This window comes from Sciurus vulgaris (genome assembly GCF_902686455.1).
Source record: "Sciurus vulgaris genome assembly, chromosome: 6".
NCBI lineage: Eukaryota > Metazoa > Chordata > Mammalia > Rodentia > Sciuridae > Sciurus > Sciurus vulgaris.
This window is the reverse complement of record NC_136466.1, coordinates 61,746,131-61,758,902: the sequence shown is the minus strand read 5'-3', so window position 1 is coordinate 61,758,902 and position 12,772 is coordinate 61,746,131. Positions and strand designations below refer to the sequence as shown.

The 12,772-nt window shown below is 52.2% G+C and overlaps 1 protein-coding gene across 2 annotated transcripts in view; it reads right to left on the bottom strand.

Annotated features, from left to right (window-relative positions):
- Positions 1-8,852: 8,852 nt before the first annotated feature.
- The window catches only part of CAMK2A (calcium/calmodulin dependent protein kinase II alpha), a 59,919-nt gene continuing 55,999 nt past the window's right edge, over positions 8,853-12,772 (bottom strand). For both annotated transcript variants that reach the window (XM_079145986.1, XM_079145985.1), the window contains 2 exons: positions 9,876-10,104; positions 8,853-9,591 (listed from right to left, as the gene is read on the bottom strand). In XM_079145986.1, coding sequence (XP_079002112.1) covers positions 9,588-9,591; positions 9,876-10,104 — 233 coding nt within the window. In that variant the 3' untranslated portion in view covers positions 8,853-9,587. The remainder of the gene's footprint in view (positions 9,592-9,875; positions 10,105-12,772) is intronic.

The window sequence follows — 12,772 nt, the reverse complement described above, 5'->3', positions numbered from 1 at the left end:
TCTAGGTAGGGCCTTGCCATGTGAAGGGACCCCAGGCCTTGCAAATGCGAGGCCCCGGTGTCCGCAAGTCTTGACGGATGGAAAGGAAGGGGCTGTGTATTTTGGATACTAATAAATTTCCAAGGCCCCTCCCATCCCTCTTCGTTCAAGGCTCCTTGTTCAGGTAGGGGAAAGGGACCAATTTGCTAATTTGCTGGGAATGAACTTCACAAGCATTCTTCCCACACCTAGCGCTATGCTCCTGGGGAGGAGGCACTGCTCCCAGGCAGTTGAGGTTGGAGGGTCTTGGAGACTCTGGGTCCCGCCAGTTTTCCTGCCCACCTCCCCTTAGCTCCTCTGGCCTCCCCTCCTCTCTGTGCCGTCCCAGCCCTGAGCCTGAAGCTCTCATACGGGCCTTCCCTGGCCCAGTCCTTACTCCGTCCTGCTTTTTCCATTTTCGCTGCTTTCAGACAGCTCTTCCCGCCCCTCCACTCTTCTTCTGCCATCCTTGCCATCTTCTGTCTGTGCCCATCCAGGTCCCACCGACCCAGGCCCTTTACTTATTCCAGGTCTCCCTGACTGAGGGACAGACCCCAACAGACCCCAGCCAGGCCCTGGCTCTCGAGGGGACTGACTGGGGAAACATTAGCTCTGTCCATAATAGGACCCCGGTCTAGAATCCTAGAATGTCCTGGCAGGTGGCCATCCCAAGGGCCCAGAGGGTCAGTCAGAAGTCTGAGCAAGAAAAGTTGTTGGTATGAGTGGGAGAAAAACTGGCAACTGACCCTTGGAGACACAGGAGGGAGTGGCGGCGGGGCGGGGGGACTGTGGGGAAGTAGGGAAGGCAGCAGGCCTCTCTTAAGGGAGGCTTTCTCTCACAGATCTCCTGACTTTTTAAGAGTTGCTGAAGTCTGGGATTTTGTGAGAAATTTCCCAATTTGAACGGTGACAACTACTTCAAAAGATGGCGAGTAGCACGGCTCCACTCTGCCTGCAGTCCTCTCTGCAGGCTGACTGCTCTGCAGACGTGGGGGTGGGCAGCCCAGAGGGCAGAGCTTGCCCGAGGTCCCACACGAGAATGTGCTGGACTGGAGCCCAGGTGCCAGGGCTTTCCACCCGATGTGGTCATCTGCTCGTCTCAGTTCATTTCTGTGTCCGTGGGTCCTGTACTTGGGAGGCTGGCAGGGAGGCCTTGGGTGTGGCAGAGGGTGCATTGGGGTCCTGCACTTTTCTTCCAGGACTCCCTTGGGTTCCCGGAAACACTGAGATGAGACTCTGGACTATCTGCAGTTGCTTGCAGCTTCTGATCTCTGAGTGCAAACATGGAGGGAACGGGGGAAGAGGAGAATGAGGGGCTCCTTACCACACCACTGGGGACAGCCATATTCCCAAGTTCAAGCGATGGTCAACAGACACAGGAGTCACTCTAGTTACCTTATAGTGTTTGGTCCTCTGCAGGCTCCACCCCCTGGATTCCCTTCCACTACTCTGTCAGGTTCAAGTCCGCACTATACCCTGAGCAGGCCCAGGCTATCCTGCCTCCTTCCTGACCCCATGTCTTCCCATCCATCCACAGGGATGCCAGCCCTCCTTTTAGGTGCCTCCTGAAGACACCCTCCTGCATAGCTTTCCTCAGTTTCCAACCAGCTGTGGATTCCTAGAACCTTCAGAGGGTCTGACTCAGTCCTACATCTGGCGAGTCCTGACAGCCCAACCCTGCCTGAAAAGTGTGGTCACATCCTTCAGAGACAATGCCTCTTCTCTCTGTGTGTTAAGACTCTTCTGACACTCCTCGGAACGCAGAGCCCAGGAGATGGTGCAGAGGGTTCAGGCAGTCCAGCCACACAGACCGAGGCCCGCCCCGGCTCCCCCCTCCTGAGCCCTGCGATCCAGAGGAGTCACTTCACTTCTCTAAACTGTATTTTCTTCAGAGTTTTCTTTTTCCTCCTCTGTAGCAATCTCATACGGGGTTGGGACGATGCTCTGGGCCTCTGCACTGACCTGGGTCTTGGTGGCACACGACATACATCTATTGATTAAAGGAACCCATTTGTGTCCATGGTCTCAGTCCCACCACCTACTCTTCCAGAACAGAGCCTGGACTTCCCTGGTCTCTCACAGCTCTGTATGAGGGAGTGTCAAATCAAACACAGAACTCTGGTGGCTCTGGGGACGACCAGCAAAGAGTTAAGACAGCTTCAGGCCCCTCTGAATCTCATGTGACCCTGGGTTGTGCGGCCTCAGGGTCTGTGGTGGCCACTCTCTCCAGACTCATTTTTTGCTGGTGGCTCATGGAAAGTTTGGCTTCTTTAGCTCCAGGCCACTCCCTCTGGGGACTGAGGCCTTGCTGACGCTGGTCCTGCCCTGGAAGGGCTTCCAGGACTGCCTGCCTGCCAAGGATCCTTGGCCAGCATCCCCCCAGCTCATCTCCGCCTGACTTCCTGCTGCCCTGGCTGCTTCCCGCAGGACAGAGCAGCAGCTGGCCCCCTCTGGTCTCCTCCAGCATCTCCATCCTGGATCACTTCTTGTTTGGGAGAAAAAAAGCCTTTTCCCGCTAATGTCCACAGCATCTGTGAGCTGCAACCCCAGGGAGTTGTCAGGAGTTGGAGCCAAGGCAAACTTGGACATCCCCTGGTCAGAGCCAAACTGTGGTTCTACAACCCATCTGAATGAATCTACTACTTCACCCCTCTGAATCCCAGCATCCTCAGATGTAAAGCAGAGAGAATAGTTGTCTCCTTGCAGGGGATTAAATGAGATAGTACTGGACACATATTTTTTTAAATGATCAACGTGCTTAAACGCAAAGCTTAACTGGTAGAAACCCTCAAGATGGGATGGTTCTCATTAGCAAGCTGTTCCTTAGACAGGTGAAAAAAAAAAATAAAAAATAAAAAAAAATAAAAAAAGAGCTCAGTTCCCATCCCCAACCAGCCCAGGGAGACGGAGGTGAGGGACTAATGTGTCTGGAGCCAGGGAGGGGCCCAGTGAGGCCCAGGGCTCCTCAGCACTGTGGCAAGGCTCCTTGGTCGCTGGGCCTCAGCATCCCCTTCTGTGTAACCAAAGGGTTGAACAGGAACAGTGGGTTCCACCGATGCCTCGGGGAGAGAGGTGACTCAAATGAACCCTTGGCCTTGACCCACCCTTTCAGCCTTCTGGAAGGACCATGTCTTGGGACCTGGCAAGGGAGCAGCACCCACTTCTTCAGAGATGGATTTGGAATTGGCGCCACCTAGTGGGAAAGTAGTTCGATTTCTTCAGCAGGACAAGCCCTGTTGGTTTCCCCAGTGAGCTGGTTTGCCCAGGCCAAACCAGTAGGAACCCGGTGGAAGAGGAAGAGCGGGCAGCGCAAGGTAAGTGTGGGCACAGCGACAAAACTGTCTGAACCCTCAGCTTGCTTTGACCTTGACTCTGCTGACCATGGTCAGGGTCTCAGAGAGCTTCTGGGCTTGGGTTGGCAGGAGTTTAGAGGCAGGGGAAGGGCCAATGGTCAATATTGATCTAGCTGAGTCAGGAGGAGGATGGGGAAGTGGGGAGCCTGGGGTGAGGCTTCCTGATAACTGCATGTATGGGCTCCCGGTGTGACTGTGGGAACCAGGGGAAGGGTGCTGTATGCAGGACTCCCTAACCTGGGAGCTTACTGAAACAACAGCTGCCTGGACTCCTGCCCAGCGTGATGTGTTCTCATCTCTGAGGATAGGGTCTGAAACATCTTTATTTTTAGCAAACTCCCTGGATGAATCTTCTGCTGCCAGACCCATTCCCACATTTGAGGAGCACAGTTTCAAAGGAATAGTTATAATGAGGAACTGAAACCCATAGAGGAGATGTAACTCACCTAAGGTCAACCCTTTTGGCTGGGTGGGAAGGGGTACCCCACCTGTAGCTTCATCCACCTGGGCCAGGCTGCCTTAGGGAAGTAGGCTCTGAGACCTTGGCAGGTCCAGGTGCAGAGGGAGGGTAGGCTTGTCCTGGAAGGCAGGACAAGGAGAGGGGAATATTCCACAGAACTGGACCTGCTCCACCTGTCCACAGGTGCTATGCAGACACTCCCAGCACCTACTGGAGGATGTTTCCTGGAAGATTTACTACAATCCAGGTCTGAGAAAGGCCATTTCCATTGCTGGAGACTCACCATGTTCTGGAAAAGGACAACCACATCATGGTGGATTTGGGGCTCTCTCCCAGCCTCGGATACTTCTGGCTCCTCTTAAGCTGGTTTTCATCCCTCCCACCTCATTTTTGGGCCCTCGACTTTTGCTCTGACCTCCACACTTTGCCCATATCTCATCCCACAAGCACCCCCACAAAGCCTCTCCCTCACTCCTGTCACCCTCTCTGGCCTCCTTCCTCCAGGTTCCCCATGCTTTGCACCTCTAGGTCCAGCCCCCATCCAAGCCTGCCCTGAATTTTTGTTCTCTACATGGCTCTCGCTGTCTGTGATGGTGTCGGGGATTTCTGGGAGACAGGAGACACATCTAGCTTATCCCTGATCCTTCCTCAGAGCCCAGTGTGGCTCTAGCATACCTCAGGGAAGCAGGTGTTAACTGTGGCTCAGAGTCCAAATCTCCCTTTCCCCTCTTATGCCAGGGCCATCTTGAGCAGCTTCCTCACCCTTTGACAGTCTCCTTAGTTATGGAATGAAGAGAATGGTAGTGCCCACCGTACAGGGATGTGCTACAGATTGAGAGGACAGAGGAGAAAGGATAGAACATGTCATGGAAGCCTTAGAGGGTCTTAACCTGCAGTGTGGATTTTAGGGGGTAGACAACGGAGAGATGAGGCGGTATGTGGAAGGGGACTGAAGGTGAAAGGTAGGGGAGTTTCTAAGAATCCCAGTCACTATTTGCTGGTGTCCAGAGTCATGAAAACACCCCTACCAGGCAAGGAAAGCCCCTGGGGGGAGCAGAGCACTGTGCCTCTGCGTTAGTAGGCTGGGTGAGTCCTGCCTCACGGTCTTGTGAGAAGAAGTCTCTTTGCTTCTGAGCTTTGTTGTCTTCATCTTCGAAATAGGATTGTCGTGACTGGGACAAGAGGTATTGGATAAGCACACTGTGAACCACAGAGCATCATGCTCCTGTGAGATGAGCACAGCATTTTGAGTGGTACTGGGGATTAAACCCAGGGACATTGTACGACATTCCCAGCTCTTTCTATTTTATTTTGAGACAGGGTCGTGCTAAGTTGCCCAGGATGACTTCAAACTTACAGCACACTACCTTAGGGTCCCAAGTAACTGGGTTCACAGACATGTCTACCGTGCCCAGTGGAGCGGATATTTCTTGAAAGTTAAATGCGATCTGTCTCTGGAGGTCATCTGGGCCCTCCTAAAGTGGGATAGACACAGAGGCAGAGGACCATCTGACTCGCTCCTGTGCTGCCACCTGATGGTTTGTGTCTGCAACAGCAGCCTGAGCCCTCAAGCCCTTTGCATTGCCCAAGGGGAAGAGCCCAGGCTGTGAAGATAGAGCTGGAAAGAGTCATCTCTCAAGTTTGTGAGCTCCAGGACAAGGTGTGAAGAGAAGTCCCCAGGTCCCTCTTGCTCCTCTCAGCCTTAACCTGTGCTCTTGCTGTGGAGATCCTCACATGTGTGCAAGAAACACACTCCCTGTACACACTCCCCCTAGCCACCCACGCTTGAGCAGCCAGTACAGACCTGGAAAGCAGCTGGTGTGGGGACTCTGGACTCCCAGGAACCTGGAGCACAGTCTAGAGGAAACTGTGGGCTCCAGTAGGCACACCCCCTTGGCCCTGTTTGTGCAGACCTCTGGGAATGGCATGGCTTAGGATGACCAACTTGCCTGGTTTGCCTGAGACTGGCCTGAGACTAGCACCAAGAATCTTGTGTCAGTATCCAAGATGATTGGCCACTCCACCATGGGCTGAGAAGCTATGAAGCCACTGCATTGCCGCCCTGTTCCAGCCCAGCCACGGGCAAGCAGTTTGGGCTCAGAGAACTTCCGTGCAGCCACTGGGGCCTCTCCTGGCATCCAGCTCCCCAGCCCAAGGCCCCTGTGCCAGATGCTGGCCCACAAACTATAGGTTAAAAGGCCTTTCCGCCTCTCATGCCGCCATTCTCCAGACAGACCTGCAGAGAGAGCTCGCCAGGTGCTCTGAGGCCGGGGGCTTGTCTATGAGGCTAGGCTAAGGGAAAAGAAGGGTGGGATTCTTCATCCTACAAGGAAAGTCAGGGCCTGTGGGGGAAAATTCTTGCCTGGGAATCCCTGAGGGAGACTTTACCTCTTGGTTGTTTGTGGGAACCCATACCTACCCTCTTGCTCTTGTTAAGGGTACCCCAAGAGCCTGATAGGAAACTGATTCCATCCCTGGCTCTGGGTAAATGGTAGGGGGAGTCCACACTGAGTGATTGACTCAACCTTGAGCGTGTAACCTAAGCTGGTCCAACAGAATGAAGACTGAGACTTTTCTTTTGCAACAGGAGAATCTGTGACAGAGAAGGAACACCTCTTAGCACATGGTGCTTGGCCAAGACAGGGAGACATGGAATGCACAGAAGTTTGTAGCTATTTATTGCACTGAAAACACCAAGAATAAAACAGACCCCCCTTTTTCCCTCCCCGCCCCCCCCCCCCCAGTAGCAGAAAGTTTGAGCAGTGGTCATTCAAGTTCACAGCCACATATTCGTTTAAAAAAAGAAAATAAAGAACTAAAAACAGAACCCCAAACAAATAATAACAAAGAAACCAGCATGGGGAGTCTGTCAAACACATCCCCCAAAGGGTCTCCCTTTGAAGGGAGACTGGAGGCTGGGGTGGGGGACGAGCCATGGTGGGCACAGACCCAGGAGAATGCTTTCCTGTAAACATATTTGCATGCTGGAGCCTGGGTTTTGGCTTGGGTTTGGATTTTTTTTTTTTTCATCTAAAGGGTGTTTGGGAGGAGCATAGAATCTGGTGAGGGTGGACTCTGAGAAGCTTTGTCTGCCAGTTTACCCCACCTGCTGCCTCAGGGTCACCCTGGTGCTTTGGAGTCTACACCAGGTGGTCACCCACCCACATTCACAGTGGGGGCCATCTCAGCCTGAGGCAGGGACCTGCCTCCATGTCTCTGGCATTTGAAGAGGCACATGGTGGGCAGGAGGTGTGTCAGCCAATGAAAGGTAGGACATTGGGGTCCTTCAGCTCAGTTTCCTCTTGTAGGGAAACCGAGGTCCAGAGAGGGAAAGGACGTGCCCAAGGTTGCACCGCAAGTCTGGTCAGAGCTGGGAATGGAAGCCTCCTAACCCTCCTACCACTTCTCTTTCCCCTGCAGCCATTGCTGATGAGCAGCAGATGGCACCAAAGAGGGGACCAAGGGGCCAGCAGGGCAGAGGGTGGGACTGGCCGGGCTCAGAAGCAAGTTGGAGGCCAGTCATGGAGGAAGCCTGGAAGTTCTCACAGGCAAGATGGGCCTCATGTCACCATCTGTGTGATCCTCCATCAGCCTGAGTGGGAACACTCAACCCTTTTAGCCAATGGGAAAATGGAGGCTGAAGAAGGGACCAGACCTTGCTTGGTAACTGGTGAAGGACACACCATCAGGGCTGGCAATGCACAGAGAGACAGGTGGTTTTGCTGCTGGGACAGTAGGATCACTGGACAGTACTGAGAAGCCCTTTGGGTCTGGGGCAGGCCAAAAGCCCACCTTTATGCCTGGGCATCAGGGTCTCTGCAGAGGAACTTGCAGAGGCCAGTGATGGACCAGCTTGGAAACAGGAGGCCTGGGCAGCCAGTTTCCTGGCTTGCAGCCCAGCCTATCTCACCTGTCCCTGAGCAGCAGGACTGAAAAAGGAATCCAGCAGACAGCTTATGATGGGGAAAGCAGAAAATTCTGGATTAAATGACCCCACCAGTTCTGCTCCTACTAACACCCAGAAGGGTGGGGGAAATAGAGCCTCCTCCAAAACCCTGGGGATGTGGCTCTTCCTCCCCTAAAATCCTCCAGAGGGGACAGTATCTCATGCTGGCAAAACACGGCCACACAGAGGCCAGAAGCACGGAGAGGCAGCAACATAATCCCGAGTCGGACACTGAGAATACAACCTCTATTATTATGATTATTATTTTGTCCAAAACATGTAGATTGATTTTGCTGTTTTTCTTCTTTTCGTTTTTGTTTTTAACATACTTACTGCATATAAAGTCATGCAAAGAGAACAGTGCAGACAGTAGATCCTCGTGGATGTGCCAAGACATTCCATACCAGAGTCAGTCCCAGGGGAAGAGGGCGGGAGAGAGGAAAAGTGAGCAGAGAGGAGAGCCCGAGGTTCAAGATGAGGCGTGGAGAGTAGATGTTTCCAGGGCTCTGCTTTGGCCACCAGATGCCACGGGGAGAGAGGCAGTGAGGACACTTGTTCCTGGGCCCCCGGAAGCATGGGGGCAGCACAGACAGATGGGATGAAATCCTGGGAAGTGCAGTCGTAGGACCCGAGTTTGAGAGAGAAGCAAAGCCAAGCCTGGATGTTTCCATCCTGACAACCTCCTTGCCTCCTGCCCTGCCATCTCCTAGTCACACTGGCATCAGATGCTCCCGCATCCTAGGAGGAAAGCCTGCATTGGCTCACCTTGGACCAGAAGGGCAGAGAGATCATGCTCCCTGGACTGAGCCCACCTTGGCCTCAAAATAGCACAGGTGACAAGGTCCACCGCAGAAATGACCAAAAAAAAAAAAAAAAAAAAAAGGAGGAAAAAAAAAAAAAAGAAAAAAATCTAGAACAGAATAAAAACTACCCCTCACCCCTCTTCCCACCCCCCTTCCCAGTTCAACCCTTCTCACAATAATTCGAAAAGTCTAGTTATTACATAAATATCCATTAACGCGAAATCCATTTACGAAACACAGAATTTTGGCTATAAAAAGGCATGCGGTCCAAGTAGAAGTGATACCCAAATGTTGCTTTCTTTTGACCCTGAAACACAACCAGATCCCCTCTCAGACAGGACGAAGCCAGAATTCTCTAGGGATGATGGGAGGGCTAGTGGTGGGTTAGCGTTGGAGGTGAACTTCTCCAAAAGGAGGAAGGCAGCAAGTGGGGACACCTGAGGTGTGGGGCTGCCCACACTGAGGGGTCAGGTCTGCAGACCACCGTGAGGGGAGGGGATCAGGAAGAAGTTTGAGGAAGGGGGTGCTTCTAGCATCTGCTCCTCTCTTATCCTCTCCCACCAGGAAGTTTGGCTCTGGAGACTTGGGGTGTTCATTGGCCCTTCCCCAGGGACCCCGGAAGAGGAGATACCCTCAGCCCACACCCCTCCTTCTCCCTGAAGACACAGCTGGGGCTTTTCTGCCTTCAGCCAAGGGCAGACTAGGCCAACAACAGCTAGGGGGCGGTTGGGGGTCCCTGGGGCCAGCACCCTGAACACCAGGGCCTGAGGAAGCCCCACCCTGGCAGAGGGAGAGCGGAGAGCGAGAGCTGGGGTTGTGCTCTGAAGTCGTGATGGCTTTGTGAACAGCAGGTTTTTTCGATGCAGGCGCAGAATTGACAGTGGTAGTGGTGGGAAACGTGATGGGGAGAATTCCAGCAAGATCCAAGTGGGAGAACCAGCAGCATATTCCACGAACAAGGAGAGGATCCCTGCGACACAGCAACGCAGCGATCCCAGCCTGGTCCTTCAACTGTAAGACACAGTGCAGACGTGGGCTTGCAGAACCTCTGAGGGAGCCCACCCACCACCTTTGATGGAGTCCACACTTCCTCCCAGTGCTCTGGTCCAGTTCAGCCCCTGGACTCTGCAGGCCCATGGTCTCCCTCCTGGGGTCCTCCCACCCTCCTCTGCAGCCTTTCAGAGGCAGAAGCCAGCAGCCAGCTTCAGAGACATGGCCCTGCTCCAGGCCACCACCCCACAATACACACATTCCCTTAGAACACCCTGGGGGGAGCAGGAAGGAAGGATTCTTACTGGGGGAGGACAGAGGGTGCCCCGGATCTGTGGAAGTGGACAATCTGCCATTTGCCATCCCTGCGGTGCCAGACGCGGGTCTCCTCTGACTGGGCAGTGCGGGGAATGCCGCCTGCATCCAGGTACTGCGTGATGCGGATGTAGGCAATGCAGGCCGACTCGTCCCCCATCAGGTGGATGTGGGGGTTCAGGATGGTGGTGTGCACAGGCTTGCTGTTCCGGGACCACACTGGAGGCAGGGATGGGAGGGGCAGAGCAGATGCAACTGGGGAGCCTCCAGCCTCACTTCCTTCACTTTCTATCAGTGGAGGCCCTATCAGTGGAGGCCCCTCCCCCTACCTCATCTGCAGAAGGGGAGTCTCTGTGAGAGGGCTCAGATGCCTGGGAGTCAAGGCAGAACTGCTAGGTAACAGAGACATCACACCCCAGCTCAGACGCAACGAATTTCAGACACGCAGAATTTTCCAAACAGGAGGGAGTGGGATTTTACAATCATAGTCTCTTGGACACATGGAATTATGGGGCCAAAATGATGATAGAGCTGGATGAGCTCCATCTGCCTCAGACCCAGTTCCCTATGTGGGCCAGGCAGGCAGAAAAAATGGGAGTTGTTAGATGATGACCGACCCCTCTGGGTCAGGGAGATGACAGGGAGCGATGAAAACTGCGGAGGATAGAACTCTTTGTCCCATCTAAAAAGGTGCCTGGTGGTTACCATGTGAATAAGCGGGACCCATGCTGCCACACTGGGTGTCTCAAGAGGATCTGGAAATCTGGATTTTTATACGACAACTTTCACTTTTAATTAGTGGTATAGACTTTGAATTTGAAACATCATACAGGCTACATGAAAAGCAACAGCAGTTGCTGTGGGCTGCCTGTCGGCCACCTCTATGGTAGACATACAGAATTATGAAAACATGGAGAATATTAGAACTGTAGGATCTTAGAACCCTTAACTTTTGGGATTGTATTGGTAGTCATGGAGTGAGGTCACGGAGCTTTCCAGAGTTTAGGCATTGATCTTGTAATTGTGACTGAACTGATAAAAGTACCTGAACTAGCTCCTGCTGTATGAGGTCACCACCACTATTATTATTATATTGGTTCTAGAAAAGCTCTGTTGTTTCATCAGTATAGAAAATAAAAGCACAGAAAGACAATGACCCAGGGGTGGGTTGGAGAATCAGATGGCTGATTCTCACCCTTTTGAGGAACCTTTAAGAGTAGCCCCAGTATGGTCCCCAGTCACATAGATACAGATTCAAAACACATATTCCCCGGTTCCACCCTTAGACACCCCAGTTCAAGGGACTAATAAAAATCTCCCTTCCCAGTCCCCACCCTCTGATTCTGATATGCAGCCAGATTTGTGAGCCACTTATTTCCTGAAAAATGTAGAAAGTCTTATTTTTTCTGGATTGCAGAAAGCACCCAATAGCATCCATCCCCAAATATTGTGATCACTCTATACCAGGATTTTCGATAATTATCAAAATCATGTGTCTTAGACTATAGAATAACAGACTTAGAAATCTGGGCTCTCAGACATACAGAATGTGAAGCTTTAGTGTCATTGACTTAGGGAACCTCAGAGGTCAAAGGTCACCACCTGGCACTCCTAAACAATGCAACAAGGCATCCATGAAATGTCCCTGACAGCATACAGGGTGAAGGCACACAAAACCATCTATTTCAATGCATCTCTTTAGTAGTTATGGAAACTGAGGTCCAGAGAAGCCATCTGACTTGGCCCAACCTGGGCCAGTTTCTGAAAGAACTACAGTAGAACCTAAAAGAAGTCAGGCTCCTGGTGGGACTGAATTAGAACATTCTAGGACAATTCCAGAAGGGATGAACAGTTTAGCATTGTCAGGGGAATGAGTCTTGCCACTGTTGTTAGGGGTCCCCAGACACCATGCTGACATGGTGTCTCTCGACTAGATTAAAGGCCCCAGTATCCACCCTGTGGATAGGGTGGGAAAGAAGGCCGAGCCCTCCACAAGAAAAGATTAACTGCATGGAGGGTGTGAGTGAGTGGTCACTCTGGGTCTTTTTCTCCTGAAGATCCTGCCTTGGAAGTGACCAAGAGTGGTGGGCCAGTGCTAAGATGGCGACTGCTGCCCAGGCAGGTGGGGACTGCAGGGGCTTCTCTCTCTGTTCGGTCCCATGGTCATCCCTGTACCCTCATATGGAGCCTTGGCCTGGTCTCTGCTCTGCTTTGTGGAGACAGGAGAGTTTATACCAGGGGACCAGCACTCCCAGAGGACAGAGGCATAATGGTGGCCCACTGATCTGTGGGTGAGCTTCAGTGTGATGGGGACCCACAGAGTCCAGCCACCTCTGTTCACATGAGGATTTCATCTCTACTGCTACTGATCCATTAAAGGAAGATGTAGCTTCATTCTTCACAACTTTTTCCTAGGGAGGGGACTCTGGTACTCTGTACTCCATAAAATTCAGTCAGGCAGGGTGCAGGCCAAGAGAGGGGTGTCCCTCCCAGCTGGAGGCTGCTACTGTGCAGATGGAGCTGGTTACACTGGCAATGGCAGGAGAGTGAGTCAGGTTCAGGTTCTGCCTCCAACTTCCTTTGGACAAGTCATTTCCCTCTTTGGGCCTCAATTTCCCTTTCTGAATGACAAAGAGTTGGACTAGATCCTCAGTCATGGAAGTACCCACCTTGATATTGTACCATATACAAGAGCCACCTGTGCTTATTTCACGAAAATATGTTCCTGGATTGATTTGCTTTACTAATTTACAAGTTTATTTTGAAAGGAAATTTCTAGCACAATCATTAATGAACAATCAGTGTTACAGAATAAAATCTTAATACTAAGTTTAGAGAAAACAAAATAAAGTTATGCAACCATTGTCCCAAGCTCTTGCCTGCCAGG